At 38.4% G+C, this 19,908-nt stretch overlaps 1 protein-coding gene across 8 annotated transcripts in view; it reads left to right on the plus strand.

Annotated features, from left to right (window-relative positions):
• dysc (whirlin protein dyschronic) overlaps positions 1-19,908 on the plus strand; it is a 417,061-nt gene that overhangs the window by 283,789 nt on the left and 113,364 nt on the right. For all 8 annotated transcript variants that reach the window (XM_073980697.1, XM_073980695.1, XM_073980700.1 and 5 more), the window contains exons 3-4: positions 5,087-5,943; positions 6,007-6,139. In XM_073980697.1, the coding sequence (XP_073836798.1) occupies positions 5,098-5,943; positions 6,007-6,139 (979 nt within the window). In that variant the 5' untranslated portion in view covers positions 5,087-5,097. The remainder of the gene's footprint in view (positions 1-5,086; positions 5,944-6,006; positions 6,140-19,908) is intronic.

Below are 19,908 nucleotides of genomic sequence, written 5' to 3' on the forward strand. Positions count from 1 at the left end.
TCAGTTCAATCCCAGGAATCAGAAACGCAAAGGGCCTATTAAGGTTTTTTTCCTTCCATACAAATCGCACCGGCCTAATATATATATAATTGTTCCACATACGGGACAAGGGAGACTCCTCTCATATCAATGAGTGCACCCCGATTCATATTAGCTCAATGATATGGGACCTACAGTTTATCGCCGAGTCCGAACGGGGTATTTTACCACCGTTGAAATTTTTTGATGTTGCCTGGGCGGGGAATCGAACCCACGACCTTCAGCGTGCAAGGCGGATGTCCATAATATTGCACCACGGTGGCACCCTCAGAAGCGTGGATATTTTTATAAAAACGTTTTCTGAAGATTGGATATTTTAGTAAAAATATTTTCTAAAGCGTGGATATTTTCAAAAATATTTTCTGAAGAGTGGATATTGTTACAATTTATTTCTGCAGCGTAGTTATTTAAAAAAAACATTCTCTGAAGCGAAAATATTTTAAAAATATATTAAGTATATAAAGAAATATTTTTAAAAAATAATATACAAAATATTTTTGAAGCTTGAATTTTTTAAATATTTTCTTTAGAAGCGTGTTTACTTTGTTAAAATAGTTTTCAAAAACATGGATATTTAAAAAAATATATCCTGAAGCGTGAATATTTTGAAAAATATTTTCTTAAGCGTTGATAACTTTTAAAAAATATTTTCTGAAGCGTTAATAACTTTTAAAAAATATTTTCTGTAGTGTGGATATTAAAAAAAATATTTTCTGAAGCGTAGATATTTCTATATAAAATAATTTCAAAAGCGTGCATATCTTTAAAAAATGTTTTCTGCTAATACGCTATGCTAACACTGTGCAACATTTTTAAGGCAATCTTGTGCAAACAATTCGACCTGAGGATTTTTTGAAAGTACAGACCCATACGACAAAACTCCCTAGTTGGGGTTTGTTGTGTCACATCCAGCACGGATTTTATGGCTCCATCTAAACACGGTTAACTATTGCATTTTTAAAGAAATTTGGGGCTATATCTCTGAAACCAATGCGAAACTTCTTCTGACCTCTGAAGCAAATTTGTAGATAAAGACAAGAATAAAATATATAGAGAAATAATGAACTCGAAAAACTACATTTATTGCCTCAAATTTTAAAATATATCTAAAAATTCCATAATTTGTATACATTTCGCACCATATCTCCAAAACCCTTAATTTTTTCTTAATGTTTCTGTTGGAAAAATATTCGCTGGAATGTAATACACAACTCTTCAGAACATGCTATTGTTGTAAAATACCTCTATCACGTTGTTTTCACTCTATTTTGCAACGATGATTTACTAAATATGTCAATAATGTAGTGAAATCCGAGATGCGAGAATAATCTGTTGGTGTGACCTGTGTTTGAAATAGGTGCTGTAAAAGATATGATACCAAATACCCCTGAAACAACATGAAATGAGCATTTTAGAGTTTCAAAATGTTCTGAAGAGTTGCTGAGAACATTATTTGGATGGTTTTGCAAAAGGCTACTTGGTTCAACTCCTAATAGTTTAGCTGATACAGACCAGAATTCCAGAAATTATGTAAAATTTTCTATATTTGATCGATTTTGATGCCCTAGATGAAGTTTTTCTTATGTGGTCTGTTCAGCAGGTAAGTTCTACTAGTTTAGGGCTACAATATTGCTACAGACGTTTCTGAGATAAATGCCTGATAAAGACAAAAAAGTGTAGTTTTAGACCGGTTTAGATGAGGCCATAAAATCCGAACTGGATCTGACAGGACAAAACCCAACTAGGATTTTTGTAGTCTAAATATGAACTTTCAAAAAATCCACACTAGAAGTTGTTTGCATTTTCAGTGTTGCATAGTGTAATACAGGCAAAATGTGCCTCATCGAAATAATGGTTTTAGACCCTAAGTATGTTTGGACGAAATCCGTTTCAGACAATTTTGAGTCCATTTAGCAATGTCCGTAATATTTTGTCCAAACTTAGTTTAAGTTCGAAGATTGGTTAATCGGTTCACTCCTTCCAGTACCTCCCCCACAAAAGTTCGAAAATGTTCGGAAAATTTGTGCGCACGATAACTCTTGAAGAGGGTAACCGATTTCCTCCATATTTTGCACATAGTGAAATTTCTACTAAATATAGATGAAGTTCCAATATGGACTCAATCGGTCCACACCTTCGGGTTCCTCTCACACAAAATTTCGGAAAAGTTTAGTTTAGGACCAGCTGTAGAATTACTCTGATTTTTATACCCTCAGCCTTTAGGCTAGAAAGGGTATATACAAAATGTGCCTCATCGAAATAATGGTTTTAGACCCCAAGTATGTTTAGGCGAAATGTGTTTCAGACAATTTAGAGTTGATTTAGCCATGTCCGTCTGTCTGGCTGGCTGGTGCGCACGATAACTCTCGAACAGATGAACAGATTTGGTCCAAAATTTGGCATCAGCAATATTTTGTCCAAACTTAGTTTAAGTTCGAAGATGGACCATATCGGTCCACTCCTTCCCGTACCTCACCCACAAAAGTTCGAAAATGGTTTTAATATTTGTGAGCAAGATAACTCTTGAAGGAAGTAACCGATTTGGTTCATACTTTGTAAATCTTGACATTTCTAACAGACTTAGATGAGGTTCCAATATGGACACAATCGGTAAATTCCTTCTGGTACCTCCCACACAAAATTTTGGAAAAGTTAGTTTAGGACCTGCTCTCGAATCGTCTTGGTTATTGTTGTAACAACTTGTATTCACTGCCCCCTATACGAATGTACAAGTTTCATCAGGGGCAAGTCCATACTTCCTAAGAGTTGCATAAAACCCCTATGACACTGTGTGTAGTGGTTGGAGCGCAAAATAACTCTCGAACGGATTTGCCGATTCGGCCCACAATTTTGTATTCGTGCAAACTTAGATCAAGTTCGAAGATAAGCCATATTGGTCCACTCCTTCAGGTACCTCCCACACAAAAGTTCATAAATGTTCGGAAAAATTGTGCGCACGATAACTTTTGATGTGAGTGACCGATTTGGTCCATACTTTACACATCCTACAATATCTACCAGATATAGATCAGGTTCGAATAAATATTTGTCCACTCCTTCTGGTACCCCCCACACAAAATTTCGGATAAGTTCACTTTAAGACCTGCTCTCTAATCACTTTGATTTTTGTTGAAGCGATTTGCATTCGCTACCTTCATTACAGCGGTAAACGTTTTTTCAGGGGCATGTCCATATTTCTTGTGAAAGCAGCCCGGAAGGTGTAAAAAAACCACAATGTCACCATATGTGGCGGCCACCATATCTCTCGAACTGTTCTAAAATAGTCCATATCGGTCCTTCCTAACGGTACCTCCTCCACAAAAGTTAAACATTTGTGTCTTAGTGCAGTTAATTCCTAATCCTAATCAAATGTTCAAAAAGGGCCACAAAACTCTGAAGAGATCCTAAATACATTCGATCTTTCCATAGATGAAAGTTTCACTTCACATTGGCTGAGGGTATATCTCTGTCGGCAAAGCCGACTGACACTTTTTTACTTGTTCTTATATAAACTTGTATTTACTGCCCCCCCATACGACGGTACAAGTTTCATTAGGGGCAAGACCATACTTCCTGACAAAATAGCCTGAAATTTGCTAACAAACCCCTGTGACACCATGTGTAGTTGTTGGAGCGCAATGTAGCTCTCGAAAAATTTGCCTTCGTAATATTTTGTCCAAACTTAGTTTAAGCTCAAAGATAAGCCATATCGGTCCACTCCTTCAGCTACCTCCCTCACAAAAGTTCAACAATTTTGGAAATTTTGCGCACGATTACTCTTGCAGGAAGTGGCCCATTCTTTAGTCATCTTAATATATCTACCAGATATAGATCAGATTCGAATATGGGCTATATTTGTGCACTCTTTTAGGTACACAAAATTTCGGATAAGTTCACATAAAGACCTGCTCTCGACTCACTTTGATTTTTGTTGAAGCAATTTACATTCGCTGCCCAAGTTGCCACGGTAAAAGTTTTTTCAGGGGCAAGTCCATACTTCTTGAGAAAACGGCCCTAAAGATGTAAAAAAACCCCTATAGCACCGTATGTAGTGACTGGAGAGCACGATAACTCTCGAACTGATCAACCGATTTGGTCCAAATTTTGGCTTTGGTCATATTTTGTATAAACTTAGTTGCAGTTCGAAGATGGGCAATATGGGCGCACAACATCCGGTATTTCCCCGTATTTTTAAAAAATGTCACTAAAATATCCCTTGAATGGGGCAACTCATTTGGTCCAAACTTTAGATTTTCCAATATTTTATCCAAATTTAGTTTATCTTCTAAAAGGGCTCATATCGGTCCTCTCCTTAGGGAACCTCCCCAACAAAAGTTCAACATTTATGTGTAAGTTTAGTTTACCGTCTGTTCGAAGATCCTTTGGAAATGTATACCGATTATGTTTTCCGTGGACAAGTCCATGTTTCCTGACATACTGGCCCAAATTCAAATGTCGGAAAATTCAAATGTCCAAAAAGGGCAACAAAATTCTCAAAAAATATACTAAATACATAATAAATACATAGGCTGATGGTATATCTCTGTCGGCAAAGCCGACTGATAATTTTTAACTTGTTTAACAAATATTTCCTAAAGCGTGGTAAATCCACGCTACGTCCTAAAGCGTGGATATTTTTAAATATTTTTTTCTCATGCGTGGATTTTTATCAAATATTTTCTAAAGCATTTATTTAAAAAAATACTTCTTGAAGCGAGGATATTTTTAAATATGTTTTTTCATGCGAGGATTGTTTAATATTTTTTTCTTCGTTAATGTTTTAAATAATTTTTATCTCATGCATTTTTTAAATATCTTTTTTTCTCAGGCGTGGATTTTTTAAATACATTTTTTCTCAGGAGTGGATTTTTTAAATATCTGTTTTCTCATGCGTGGATATTTTAAATATCTTTTTTCTCATGCTTGAATTTTTAAGAATATTTTCTGAAGCAAATTCTGAACTATACATATGCCCAAATTTTTTTTCAAATATTTTCCCCTTAGTCAAGACTAACCCAGCCTATTTTCTTATTTCATCTCTTTACAGCCTGACTTGTAATGCGCCTTGGGGGTGGTGTACCATACGACGGCGACCCCCCGACAATGAGCGCTGCTGGCAACGACTATGCCGAATTATGCGATCTTGGACCTACGCGATGGAGTTCGCGCGGCTACTATCATGTACCACCACCTGCGCACAGTTCATCACTGCATCCTAGCATACTGCAGACATCCACCCAATCGTCATCCAGTGTACCAACGGGTGGCTCAGCCGGTCTTTCAGCTCATCACCTGCGTGTTGCACCGCCCACAAGTAGTTACGAAGCTGAAGATATTGCCGCTGCATACGGTATGACAACACCTCCACCAGGCATTACAGATCTATCGAATAGTTACGCTGTTAATTCACGTATAGGCAATAGTACAAGTTCTCTACGAACTGGTCCAACATCATCAGCGGCGGCGGCAGCAGCAGCGGCAGCAGTTGGTGCAGGCACAGGACGTTCAGGTTTATATTATTCACCGCCTGGTACATCGTATACGATTATTGAACGACCCCATTCGCCGCACTACTATTACAATTCGGCGGGTGTTGCCACCAAGGGTGGTTCATTGCCGGGACGTGGTTCTGCATATTTGTCCTCATCACCGTCGAACTATTTGAACAGCGGTATGAGTGGGACATTGCCTACCTCAACTGCTGCAAGACATGCAATGAATTCCGCTTCGGCCATGGCCAATGGTAATAAGAAAAGGCCAATATCACCGGAGCAGGTACTGCGCATGTTTGGCGCTACCCAATCGTCTTCAGTTCCTACTAGCAGCTATCATTATAGTAATGGTACGAGAGATCGCACCGGTCGTCGTAGTCCCGCCAGTAGTCCACCATCAACAACGCATCAGGTGGGAATGCAGAGTTTTTATTTCTAAGAATCTTTTCACTAAATCGCTCTGTTCTCTTTGCAGATCTATCGTGAACGTGAAAGAGATCGCAGCATGACAAATATCCACGAATTAACGACACGCACTGTGACCATGTCACGTGATCAACAGATTGATCATGGATTTGGTATTTGTGTTAAAGGAGGTAAAGACTCAGGTAAGTACAAAAAGAATTACAAAATCCCCACAAACCCCCACACCCTATTAAATGCCACGCGTTGACATCTATATGAACAATAACTACAACAGCTATTCACAAGAAGCTTACAGTGAAAGTGCACACAAAGTGGTTCATTTTTTATGCAATCAATTGTTGGCAAAATAGAATAGAAAATCCATATTGCTCCCCCATTGCTCCCTCCTTCTTCCACTGGGCTATTAACCATTCAACGTGAAAAAGAGAATATTTAAGTCAGCAACGTATTAAATATGAAATTCAATACGACCAGCATGTGTCGTATTTTTTGTCCTCTTCTTCGTATTCAATATTCAATAAACGACTTCTCGCTATAATCCCAGTCATACAATAAACGCCACCATCATCATCTTCCTCCAACCACCTTAACCACCATACTTAGTATGTATTTATGTACTTACCCATCATTATTAGTACGTGTGTGTGTCTGTCCCATTCCTTAAACCTATTTACCTCCATACACCTCATCCTCCTCGCATCAGTGACAACGACTATTTTCAGTTCAATAATAGGACTTAATAATCAATGACTGATAGGGTTGCCATCTAGAGATTTTGAAAAGTAAGAAAATTTTTAAGGGTTATCACAGATATATGTAAGTGCGGTTTCTTGAAAAACAATTTTCAAGAACTATCACAGTTTAGATTTTTAAGCATATTTTTTAAGGAATAGGACAGCTATAACCTGAATGTTTTAGCATATTTTTCAATGACAATTTCATTCGCCCTACTAAGACTAAGGACTCTAGGAATATTAAAAGATAGACGATGCAGGTATGGTTGCATTCCTAAAAAATTTGAGTGCGGCACTCATGCAAAGACCTTTGATCATCCCTTTTCCGTTCAAACTTCAAAACAGGAAATATTGGAATAAACGAACTGTTCTGACGGTATACGATATCAAGGTGTACCCGGAGGCTCAAAACGGTTTTGTGTTTTCGGCTCGGGTGTCTTCTCAGAGGAACATCATACCCACATCAAGCTCTCTGGCCAGTGCACTATTGTGGCATATACATTTTTCCGACCAAACTGTTTTTATGACGTTTTTGTATTGATATTTATCTTTATTTATAATTACCGTCAGAAAATATTAATTCAAATACATTAAACAGGGTGATCCCATTTTATGGGGTCTAAACTAAAATGTTGACCTATATTAATCATTTTTGGTAGGAAGGCTTCGTACATTCTAAGAACTCAAAATATAAAATTACAGGCAAATCAGGTATGTGGCTATAATTAACAATGTTTTTGAAAATGAACTTGCTCAGTTTCGTCTATCTTCTCCATATTTGAGGTTTACCTTCTAACTTTTTATACCCTCCACCATAGGATGGGGGTATATTAAGTTTGTCACTACGTTTGTAACTACTCGAAATAATCATAGTAGACCCCACAAAGTATATATATTCTTGATCAGCGTGCAATTCTACATCGATATAGCCATGTCCGTCCGTCTGTCCGTCTGTGGAAATCACTCTAGCGTCCGAACGGATTAACGTAGGTTGATGAAACTTTGGGAAAATATATTATATGTACGTAGGACTTTTGGTATTGAAAGCGGGCTATGTAGGTCCACGCTTTCGTATAGCCCCAATACAAAATGACGCGTGACGCGTCGTCGTTTTAAGGAATTTTTAAGATATTTGTCCCATTTTACCACCGAATTGGTTGTAATTTGGTACTTTGTGTCTCCAGAGGCCAAAAAACATTCCTACCAAAGTTGGGTTATATAGGTCCACGCCTTGGTATAGCCCCCATATAAGGCCCCATATAAAGTACGTGTCATTTTAATATACTTTGAATGTATTAGACCCATTTGACCACAGAATTGGTTGTAATTTGGTATTTTGTGTCTCCAGAGGCCAAAAAACATTCCTACCAAAGTTGGGTTATATAGGTCCAAGTTTTGGTATAGCCCCCATATAAGGCACCATATAAAGTACGCGTCATTTTATCAGACCCATTTGACCAAAGAATCGGTTGTAACTTTGTATTTGTGTTTCCAGAAGCTAAGAAACATTTCTACCATACAATATTTATATAGGTCCACGTGTTGAAATAGCCCCCATAATACGATATCTCCCGATTTTCGATATTTTGAAGGTTTTAGCCTCATTATCACACCGAGATGGCTGAAATTTGGTATTTAGTCTTCTTTAGGCTTATAAAACTCTCCCCCAGAAATTTGTAGGTATAGGTCCACGCCATCATATAGCCCCCATAGAACGGTACCTTCCGAATTTCGGTATTTTGAAGGTTGTGGCCACATTAATCCACCGAAATGGCTGAAATTTGTGGTGGAGGGTATAAAAAGTTCGGCCCGGTAGAACTTAACGCTTTTCTTACTTGTTATTATTGCGATTTTATAACACATCGAAATATTCGTCGGAGACCCTATAAAGTATATATATTATTGATCAGCATAAAATTCTATGTCGATTTAACCATGCCCGTCTGTCCGTCCGTCTGTCTGTTGAAATCAAGATACAACTCGTAATTTTAAAGACAGAGATATTTGGTACAGAAGTTTTCATTACTTGCAGGATGGTTGGTATTGAAAATGGGATTTATCGGTCCACGTTTTGATATAGCCCCCATAGAACGGTACCTCCAGATTTTCGGTATTTTTATGGGTTTAGATTAATTATCCAACCAAAATGCCTGAAATTTTGGTACGTAGTCTTCTTTAGGGGTATAAAACTTTGCCCCAGAACTTTGTCGGTATCAGTCCATGCCTTCATATAGCCCCCATGGAAAGGTACCTCCCGATTTTCCGTATTTTGAAAGTTGTGGCTTCAATATTCCACCAAAATGGCTGAAATTTGTTATTTAGTCTTCAACTTGATATAAACTGTTCGCCAAAAATTCGTCTGTACAGGTCCACGCTATCATATTGCCCCATTTCCGACTAAAATTCGTCGGTATAGGTTCACGTTTCGATATAGCCCCCTTAGAACGGTACCTCCCGATTTTCGTAATACTGAAGATTGTGAAGCCAATATCCCACTGAAATGGCTGAAATTCATTATTTAGTCTTCCAAGAGTTATAAAATATTCCAGAGGAGTATTATCTTTATTTATCCCCATAGAAGCGTACTTCTTGATTTTCGGTATTTTTTAAGTTTAAGCCACATTCTCTTACCGAAATATAGGAAATTTAGTATTTAGTCTTATTTGAGTCTAAAAACTTTTGTCCGAAATTTGTCGGTATAGATCGTCGTTTTGAAATAGCCTCCATAGAACGGTGCTCACATTTTTTAACTTGTGGTGGAGGGTATAACAAGTTCGGCCCGGCCGAACTTAACTTGTTCATATATCCGTTTATGTATAATTTTAAGAAAGATTTTTAGGGCATGTCTCACGATGTTTATCGACTCAGCAAACCAAATGTCTGACACGATTTTCTTCAGATTTCGTTACGAAATCGGACCGAAATCGATCCGATGCCGCTCCGACATTTCGTTCCGAAATTATGTCAACCACTTCATACAACTTTCGTTAAGATATAGTTACGATTTCTGATCAGATATCGGACGTATCGCACGAATTTTGTTCCGATTTCGTTACGATGTCGGTACGATTGGTTTGCTGAGGAGAGGGGGAGAAATAATCACGTGTGTGTGACCAACACAAACAGAGCGGTTGCATTTGTAGTGGTTGGTGAGCTCAGCATTACAAAATCAAACCAACAAAGTTCCTGATTAGTAAAAATCGCTGGAATCTGGCAAGACTTATTACGGTGCTAACCGGCCACTGGGCCATTAACCATGCTTAGCGTCTAAATCAGCGTTAGGCAAGAGAGCGCCCACGTGCTCTCAGTAAATGCTTCTATCTCCACACACAATTCAACCAATTAAAAAAGCATGCACTCACACAAGGGCACCCCGTGAAGTATGTAATAAAACAAGTAAAAAAGTATCAGTCGGCTTTGCCGACAGAGATATACCCTCAGCCTGTGTATATTGAAAAAAATTTCCCAAAATACGTATGTATTTAGGGGGTTTTAAAAATGTTGGACGTTTGAACCGACAACAATGCTGATTAGGATTAAAGATCAAAAGTTTTGCGGAGGAGATACTAAAAGGAATGGATCGACATTGACCGTTATGGAAGTGGATCTCCAGCCACAACATATGGTGCCATAGGATGTTTTTACACTGTTCAGGCTGTTTGCTTAAGAAGTATGGACGTGCCCCTAAAAAAATGTTTATCATCGTAATTGGGGCAACGAATGCAAGTTGTCTCAACAAAAATCAAAGTGATTCGATATCAGGTCTTAAAGTGAACTTATCCGAAATTTTGTGTGGGAGGTACCGGATGGAGTGGACAAATATAGTCCATATTTGTACCTGATCTATATCTGGTACATATATTAGGATGTGTAAAGTATAGACCAATTCGGCCACCCCCTTCAAGAGCTACCGTACGAACAATTTTTCCGAAAATTTTTGAACTTTTGTGGGGGTGGTACCTGAAGGAGTGTACCGATATGGCTTATCTTCAAACTTAAACTATGTTTGGACAAAATATTACTAAGCCCAAATTTTGGACCGAATCGGCTGATCCATTCGAGAGTTATCTTGCGCTGCAACGACCACACACGGTGTCATAGGGATTTTTGCAACTTTCAGGCTATTCTCTCGGGAAGTATGGACTTGCCCCTGCTGAAACTTGTACCGTCGTATGGAGGGCAGTGAATACAAGTTGCTAAAACAAAAATCAAAGCGATTCGAGAGCTGGCCCTAAACTGAACTTTTCCAAAATTTTGTGTGGGAGGTACCCGAAGGAGTGGACCGATTGAGTCCATATTGAAACCATATTTAAGTCTGGTACACATTTCACGATGGGCAAAGTATGGACCAAATCGGTTACTCCCTTCAAGAGTTATCGTGCACACAAATTTTCCGAACATTTTCGAACTTTTGTGGGGGAGGTACCGGAAGGAGTGGACCGATATAGCCCATCTTCGAACTTAAACTAAGTTTGGGTAAAATATTACGAAAGCCAAAATTTGAACCGAATCGGTTTATCCGTTCGAGAGTTATCGTGCGCTCCAGCCAGACAGACAGACGGACGGACATTGCTCAATCGACTCCAAATTGTCTGAAACACATTTCGTCCAAACATACTTGGGGTCTAAAACCATTATTTCGATGAGGCACATTTTGCCCGTATGAAAGTGTATATACCCTTCATAGCCTAAAGGCTGAGGGTATAAAAAGATGTTGCCTATCGCTGGTCTAAATCTACCATACTAAGACCACTGCCGAAGTTGCGGTAACGAGAAAAGAGATCTTCTTTAGAAAGAAGACTTTTCACCGGTCTTCTGTGAACCTTTTACAGGACCCTTAAAAGTTATTCTATGGTCAGAAAACAGTTTTGAGTTCTTCTATGGACGGAAGACATTTTACAGATATTTTTCTTTGAGCAGAAGACTTTTCACAAGTCCTCTCTGGACAGTGGATAGATATTTTACAGGTTTCTCTGCGGACAGAAGTCTAAAATACTTTTAGGGATCTTCTTAAAAAAATACGAGGGCGGTTCGGAAACTTCTTAGCCTATCAATGAAAGAGAATAGTTAGTTTTTAAAAATATTTTTATTTTTCAATATAATCTCCTGAAACTTCAATACACATAGTCCAACGCGTTTCTAGCAATTCTATCCCTTGATTAAAATAGTTTTCCTCAAGGTCTTCAAAATAGTGGTTTACAACTGTAATTGCATCTTCATTTGAGGTAAAACGCTTGCCGGCAAGGAATTTTTTTAGATTTGGAAACAAGTAAAAGTCACTGGGAGCTAAATCAGGAGAATAAGGTGGGTGTTCAAGCAACTCGTACTTTAATTCGTTGATTTTAGCCATTGTTAAAACACTCTTGTGCGCTGGTGCGTTGTCTTGATGAAAAATTATTTTTGTGTGTTGTAAGCCAGGACGTTTTTCTCGAACTTGTACATTTAATTGATCCAAAGGGTTGCAATAGTACCCTGAATTTATTATTTTACCCTTTTGCAGATAGTCAATCAATAAAATATGTACCTTTGAAGTCCCAAAAAACCGTTGCCATAACCTTACCAGCCGATTGAATTGTTTTTGCCTTCTTTGGGGCACTTCCTCCAGCTTCAGTCCATTGTTTGGATTGTTCTTTTGTCTCTGGAGTATAGTGGTGGATCCATGTCTCATCAACAGTTATGGAACGACGCTTAAAATCCATTTTATTTCGCTTAAAACGATCCAAACAAGCTTGAGAAATGTTCATTATTATGCGTTTTGATGCGGCACCCATCTTGCAGAAAGCTTTTTCATCTGTAGTTCTTCGTGCAAAATTAAATGGACTCGATCATTTGAGATGCCCATGATATTAGCAATTTCATGCACTTTTATTCGTCGATCATTTAATACCATATCATGCACTTTGGCTACAATTTCTGTTGTTGTTGCTGTTTTTGGACGTCCACTACGTGGTTCATCTTCAATGCTTGTACGACCACGTTTAAATTCAGCAACCCAATTTTTTACAGTTGCATATGAAGGAGCACTTTCACCTAACACATTCACCATATCCTTATTAATTCCTTGTCCCGATAAACCTTTTTTATGTAAATATTTAATGCCAGCACGCATTTCTAATTTTTTCATTGTAAACCAGTAAGGAAAGGATCAAAGTCGGGCGGGGCCGACTATATGATACCCTACAACACTGTGAATATGTGAATATGTAAAATATAAACCGATTTTGATATAATTTGGCACATTTATTTCCAGACCGAATTCAGTCACACATTCCAAATATCATTGAAATCCGACTTATAAAGCCTGTTTGGAGCAGCAAATACGCGAAATCGGCCGAAAATATATATGGGTGCTATATCCAAATCTGAACCGATGTCGATATAATTTGGCACACTTATTTCTATACCAAATTCAGTCAAACATTCCAAATTTCATTAAAATCGGACGTATATAGCGTGATTGGTACATCACATACGTGAAATCGGGGGAACATATATATATGGGAGCTATATCAAAATATGAACCGATTTCGATATAATTTGGCACATTTAGTTTTAGACCAAATTCAGTCACACATTCCAAATTTCATCGAAATCGGACATATATAGCGTGTGTGTTACAGAAAATACGTGAAATCGGCCGAAAATATATATGGGAGCTATATCCAAATCTGACCCGATATCTATATAATTTGGCACACTTATTTGTAGACAAAATTCAGTCACACATTCAAAATTTCATCAGAATTGGACGTATATAGCGTGTTTGGTGCAGCAAATACGTGAAATCGGGCTAAAATATATATGGGAGCTATATCCAAATCTGAACCGATTTTCACCAAAAGCAATAGCGTTCTTCCTATGGCTAAAAAAGTTGTAGTCCCCAATTTTCAGCTGAATCGGACAAAAAATGCGACCTGTACGTTGCGAACAAAAATACATGGACAGACAGACAGACGGACATTATATGTATTATTATATGTATATCCCCAAAAGGAACTATGGGTCTATTTCGTTTCCTTTTGTATGTTACATACAAATGCACAAAGACATAATACCCCTTACCACTGTGTGGTGTAGGGTATAAAAATTGCGGATGCGTCTTTTTTGAACACCTGTTTCTATATGAAGGAGTTGCCTTTTTGTGCTAGGCTAAGAAGCTTTCGAACTGCCCTCGTAAGACCTTTCACAAGTCTTCTTTAAACAGAAGGCCTTTTGCAAGTCTTCTATGGCCACTGTCATCTATAGACAGAAAACTTTTATAGAAGACCTGTAAATAGAATACCATTCACAGCTCTTCTTCAAACAGAAGACCTTTATCAGGCCTTTTAAAGTTCTTCTAAAGTCAGATGACATTTTAGAGGTCTTCTTTGGACAGGAAGCGTTTAATTAACTTCTGTGGTCAGAAGACCTTTTATGGAGTGAGGCCATTTCACAGAACGTTTTTATATGGAAGACTTTTCACTGGACTTCTTTAAACAGAAGGCCTTTTATAGGCCTTTTAACATTCTTCTATGGTCAGACGATCTTTGGACAGAAGGCGTTTTACAGATCTTCTACTGACAGAATACCTATTACAGGTCTTCTTTAGACAGGACACCTTTCACATATCTTCTCTGGAAGAAGAAGATCTTTGACATATATTTTATAAACAGAAGGCATTTTACTGGGGTTCAGAGGATTGTGGTCCCTTGTAGGTCTATATGGATTGAGGGGAGGCCTTCTATGGACAAACACTGTTGACAGGTCTTTACAGATTATCTCCCGTGAGAACAGTTTACTGAATAGGGGGGCAGGTCTTCTTTACACAGAGACATTTGACAAATATTATATAGACAGAAGTCTGGTCTTAAAAGGAAAGAACACTTTTTCGATTCTTCTATGGGTGTATTAACACATTTCGTACTTGGTGTTCGATTTTTCGAACAGTAAAATAACTTTTTTTAAAAAATATATTTATGGATGAATGAAAAAGGTAAAATTTTAAAAAAGTTTTAGTGTATATATTAAGTCTCATCTGTCCGCAAATAAAAAAATTCTTCCGCTGAAAGTCCCCTCCCCCCTCCCCCTCTATGGTAGGGGTAGGTTAGGTTAGGTTAGGTTGATAAGAGGGGTGATACTAGATCACCACATGCCCATGTGGACATACACTTAAGCCATAAGTAGGCCTGTTGTGCGCTCTAATTTTGGGTTATGGAAGGATTATCCTTTTTTTTTTTTTGACTTAGTCTAGGATCTCTGTCCTATTTACATAGTCTCTGATCTTTTTGAACTCGATTGTCCTAATTTGGTCGAGTCCTGGTATAATGTCATTCCCTAGTAACTGGGTTCTCAGATTTGTGAAGGCTTGACAATGGCAGAGGTAATGTTCCAACGTTTCGTCGTCCTCTCCGCATGCTCTGCATTCACTGTTTTCTGCACAACCTATTTTGTGCAGGTGCGCTTTTAGACCTAGGTGACCTGTAAGGATTCCTGTCAGTCTACTAATATCTTTTTTACTTAGTAAAAGTAATTCTTTTGTTTTGTCCTCGTCTGGGTTTCCCCATAGGAATTTTGTGTTTTTTCCCTTCTCTCCACTACTCCAGAGGGATACATGTGCATTTTTTGCCCATGTCTTTAGTTCTAGTCGCGTAGCTTTAAACGGCTTAGCGTTTTCTAGACTTACCGTTGGTTGCTCCTTGGCTTGTTTTGCCAAGGAGTTTGCTATTTCATTACCCCTAATCCCGGTATGCCCTGGTACCCATATAATGTTTACCTTACCGTGTTGGGAGTAATTATTTATAGATTTAATACATTCCAAGACAGTTCTAGATTTCACTGTCTTGGTTGATATAGCTCTAATGGCTGTTTTGCTATCCGTAAGGATATTTACAGTGGTAGGCCTTGTGTGTGTATCAAACCAAAGCAGACACTCTGTTATCGCCCGGAGTTCCGCCTGCAGGATCGTGTTATGATCCGGCAGACGGAGGGAGATTTCCGTTTCCGGTTCCATTATATAAAGACCCAGTCCGGTTCTCCCCCCTAGCACAGCCCCATCCGTAAACCCACAGCTTCCAGCGGGAATCTGTGCTAGAGCTCCCTCGATCCACATGTCTCTGTCAGGTATTGACACTTCACACAAGGCTACTTCACTAGTTTCAGGTATACGGTCCGATACTACCTGATTTATAGATTCACCCGTTGTGACCTTTAATATGTTTTGGTGGTATGTTTGGTGGCTCTTTTCGATCCACTCGCTCATCGACTTTAGCCTTACAGCTGCGATGGCTGCCTCATACCTTACCTGAATCTCTATTGGGTGTACAAACAAAATTGTTTCTAGAGCCCTAGTCGGTGTGGTCCTCATTGCTCCGCTAATGCTTAGGCAGCATGTTCTTTGGACCTTTTGCAATATTTCCACATTGCATTTTTTGTCCATGGCTGTCCACCATACCACAGACGCGTAGGTTAGAATTGGTCTAATTACGCTTCTGTATAGCCAGTGTATCATCCTAGGATTGAACCCCCATTTTGAGCCTATCGCCCTTCTGCAGGTTGACCAACATATTTGGGCCTTGTTGGCCCTTTCTTGTATATGGTCTTTCCATTTAAGTTTCCTATCCAGAATTACTCCTAGATATTTAACTGTACAAGAGATATTTATTGTCTTATCTAGAAAAACTGGTTCCTCGTAGTGCCCCATTTTCGTTTTCCTAGTGAATAGACATAATTCTGTTTTTTCTGGGTTGACGTTCAGACCTCTCGGCCTGGCCCAGTTAAAAGCAATTTTTAGAGCCGTTTCTGCTCTACGACAGAGTTGATTCGGATTCTTTCCCCTCAGAAGTATTATAACGTCGTCTGCGTAGCAGACTGGGTCAAATCCTTCTTCGGTTAGGGTCCTCAAGAGACTGTTTATGGTGGTAACCCACAACAGAGGTGAAAGTATCCCTCCCTGTGGCGTTCCTTGTCCAACTTTGTCTCTTATTTTCACGTCGTATAGCCCGCAGCTTATCCATCTATTCCTTAGCATGTGGTTTATCCAGTTCCTTAAGGCCCTGTCTACCTGAAACTCGTCTAAGGAGTGGATAAGTGTCTCGGTGCTTACGTTATTGAAAGCGCCTTCGATGTCGATGCATACAGCAAGTGTGTACATTTTCATTTCGAAGGTTCTTTCTATGTGGTGTACTACCTCATGCAATGCGGTTTCCACTGATCTGCCTTTAACGTATGCATGTTGTTTGAATTTAAGCATATCGTTGGGGATCTTACTCTTTATCATGGTGTCGACTGTCCGTTCCATTGTTTTGAGTAAGAATGAAGTTAAACTTATCGGTCGATAAGATTTTGGTGTTGCATAACTTGCCTTGCCAGGTTTGGGTATAAAGACTACCCTTGCCTCCTGCCAGGCTATAGGAGTGTATATTTTTGAAACCTTTTTTTCTGATACTTTTTAACAGAGGATATTTTACAGTTTTCTCTGCAGACAGAAGAAGACTTTTAGGGGCCTTCTTAGAAAAATAAGACATTTCACAAGTCTTCTTTAAACAGAAGGCCTTTCGCAAGTCTTCTATGACCTAATACATGTATTTTTTAAAGCAAAATACCTCTCAACGGTCACCTTTAGACATGAAACCTTTTCCACGTCTTCTATAGACAGAAAACTTGTATATATAAATGGAATACCATTCACAGCTCTTCTTCAAACAGAAGACTTTTCACAGGGTTTCTGAAGACAGAATACTTTTATTAGGCCTTTTAAAGTTCTTCTAAAGTCAGATGACATTTTAGAGGTCTTCTTTGGATTTCGATTTTTCTATGGGGGTATTAAGAGACCATGTGCCTATCGGTTGTTTTAAGGTTTGACTCAATAGAGTGTTTGGATGCTTAATCTGGCTCCGGGCCTTTTTCCAGTTCTATGAATGTGGCTTCTTCGATGAGATGTAGCCGCAAAGCTATGGAGTTTGTTGAGTAGGCTTGGCAGTGCAGTTAAAAAAGTGCACTGTGTCGTGCGACGTATACCGCATGCTGGTCAAATGTTTTGCAAGGTGTCAACGATCCTTGCTCTATACGAATTTGACGTCTTCACCATCCCGAGCATAGTTGAGCCAAAACTACTCTGGTTTGATGTGGCTGCTGACGCTCCTCAGGTGCGATAGATGGGGGATGTAGTAATCACATAAGAATCCCAAAAATTCAGTTAGGACTTTTTTTGTTTGCAGACAGGTCAAGTTCGAAGACGGCCTATATCGGTCCACGTTTTGGTGTAGCCCCCATATAACGGTACTGACCGATTTTATGCATTTTGACGTTTTTAGCTACATTTTCTGGCTATAACTTGGCATTTAGGATTTCCAACGATCAAGAAACTTTACCACCAAAACGTATGGACATAGATTCACGTATTAGTAAAGCCCCATATAACGGTACATCCTGATTTCAGGTACTTTGGCGTTTTAGCTACATTTTCTGGCCGAATTAGCTTTTATTTTACATTTAATCAAGAAACTTCTCCAGCAAAACGTATGGACATAGGTCCACATTTTAGTATTGCCCCCAATTCCGATTTCAGGTATTAGGAAGTTATTATCTACATTTTCTGCATAAATTGGCTGAAATTTGGCATTAGTGGTCAGCAAACTTCTCCTTTGCTTGCTTTATAGCTGTCGAGTAGAACGTAAACTCGCGATTAACACCTTAAATCTTAAAACAAAATTATGCAACACATTCTTAAAAGAAAATAAAAAATTTATAGACACGTTTTAATGACGGTTTCATTCATTATTTTGAAGAAATCAATTGAATAAAATAATTCAAAATACATTTTATTTTCTCAAAAAAAAAAAAAAAAAAAACAAATCACACATCCCCCCATACCAGTTGTTGATATTATTCGAATGTTCGGCACAACTTTTGAAAACGAATGTTTGGCAAATGTTTTTCGTGTGTACACAGACACGTTGTTATTTTGTTCGTCAAAAGTTCGAAAACGATATCATTTTCGAACATTTGGTGAATGTTTTTTCTTCACAGGAAAAATTGTTTACGGAACATGGTTGTACAAATGTAAATTCAAATTAGTAGTATTCCGCATAGGATACGTAACGGCAGTCGCACGATTGTGTGCGAAATACATGAACGCCTTTTAGACGAAAGTGAGTGACTGTTTTCCTTTCGTACGGGTTTTCGTGCGACATACATAGACGAAAGTGAGTGACAGCTTTCCTTTCGTAAGGGTTTTCGTTGCAGTGAAGAAATGATTTGGGACGACATTTTCAGATTGGGTTTACTAGTCTGATTGAGAAATGCTTTTAGATTGCATTAATAGACCAAACAGATCACCTATAGACAAAAAACTTTCCAAAAGTTTTGCTGGAGAATTCATGTCAGGGAAGAAAACTTCGTGATTAGCCTTTGGTAAAACTGTTTCCAGTAAACAATATATTCACTTCAAACATCTTTGGTCGGTTTTAGGTGAAGAAAAAATCCTAAACGGCAACAATGATAATTTGGTTTTTATACCCTCCACCATCGTATGGAGGGTATATTAGGTTTGTTTTTGCGTTTGTAACACATTGAAATAATCATTTGCCAACCCATAAATTATATATATTATTGATTAGGATAAAATTCTGAGCCGATCTATGCATGTCCGTCCGTCAGTGGTAATCATTCTAGCATCCACAAAGATGGAGATAGGAATGGAGATAGGATATAATAAGTATGTTGTTTTTAACCGAACTCTCTGTAATTTGACATTTGAGGCTCTTAGTGGCCACGAAACTTCTCCACCAAAATTTGGTATAGCCCCCATATAACGGTATCTCCCGATTTTCGGTATTTTGAGGGTTTTAGCTACAATTTTTAACCGATCCAGCTGTAATTTGACATTTGAAGTTCTCTGTGGTCACGTAACTTCTTCACAAAAAATCGATTTTCGGTATTTGGAGGGTCTTATCTACGTTGTTTGATGGAACTACTCGTAATTTGATTTTTGAGGTTCCCTGCAGTTATACAAAATTTTCACCAAAAATTGTAACGAAGGTGGTACATTTCTCTTGGCTGAAAATTTTTTAGATTAGATTAGATAATTTAGGCAATTGGGGTATCCATGATCAAAAAATGTTCCGCCTAAAATTGTGAAGGGAAACTAATTATTCCATTTTAAATAAGACTATCTTATGGTGGAGTATATAAAAAGTTCCGCCCGGCCGAACTTAACGACTTTTTACTTGTTTTTTTTT

This window comes from Musca autumnalis, unplaced genomic scaffold, assembly GCF_047663935.1.
Source record: "Musca autumnalis isolate F117 unplaced genomic scaffold, ASM4766393v1 scaffold_4, whole genome shotgun sequence".
In the NCBI taxonomy this organism is placed as follows: Eukaryota; Metazoa; Arthropoda; class Insecta; order Diptera; family Muscidae; genus Musca; species Musca autumnalis.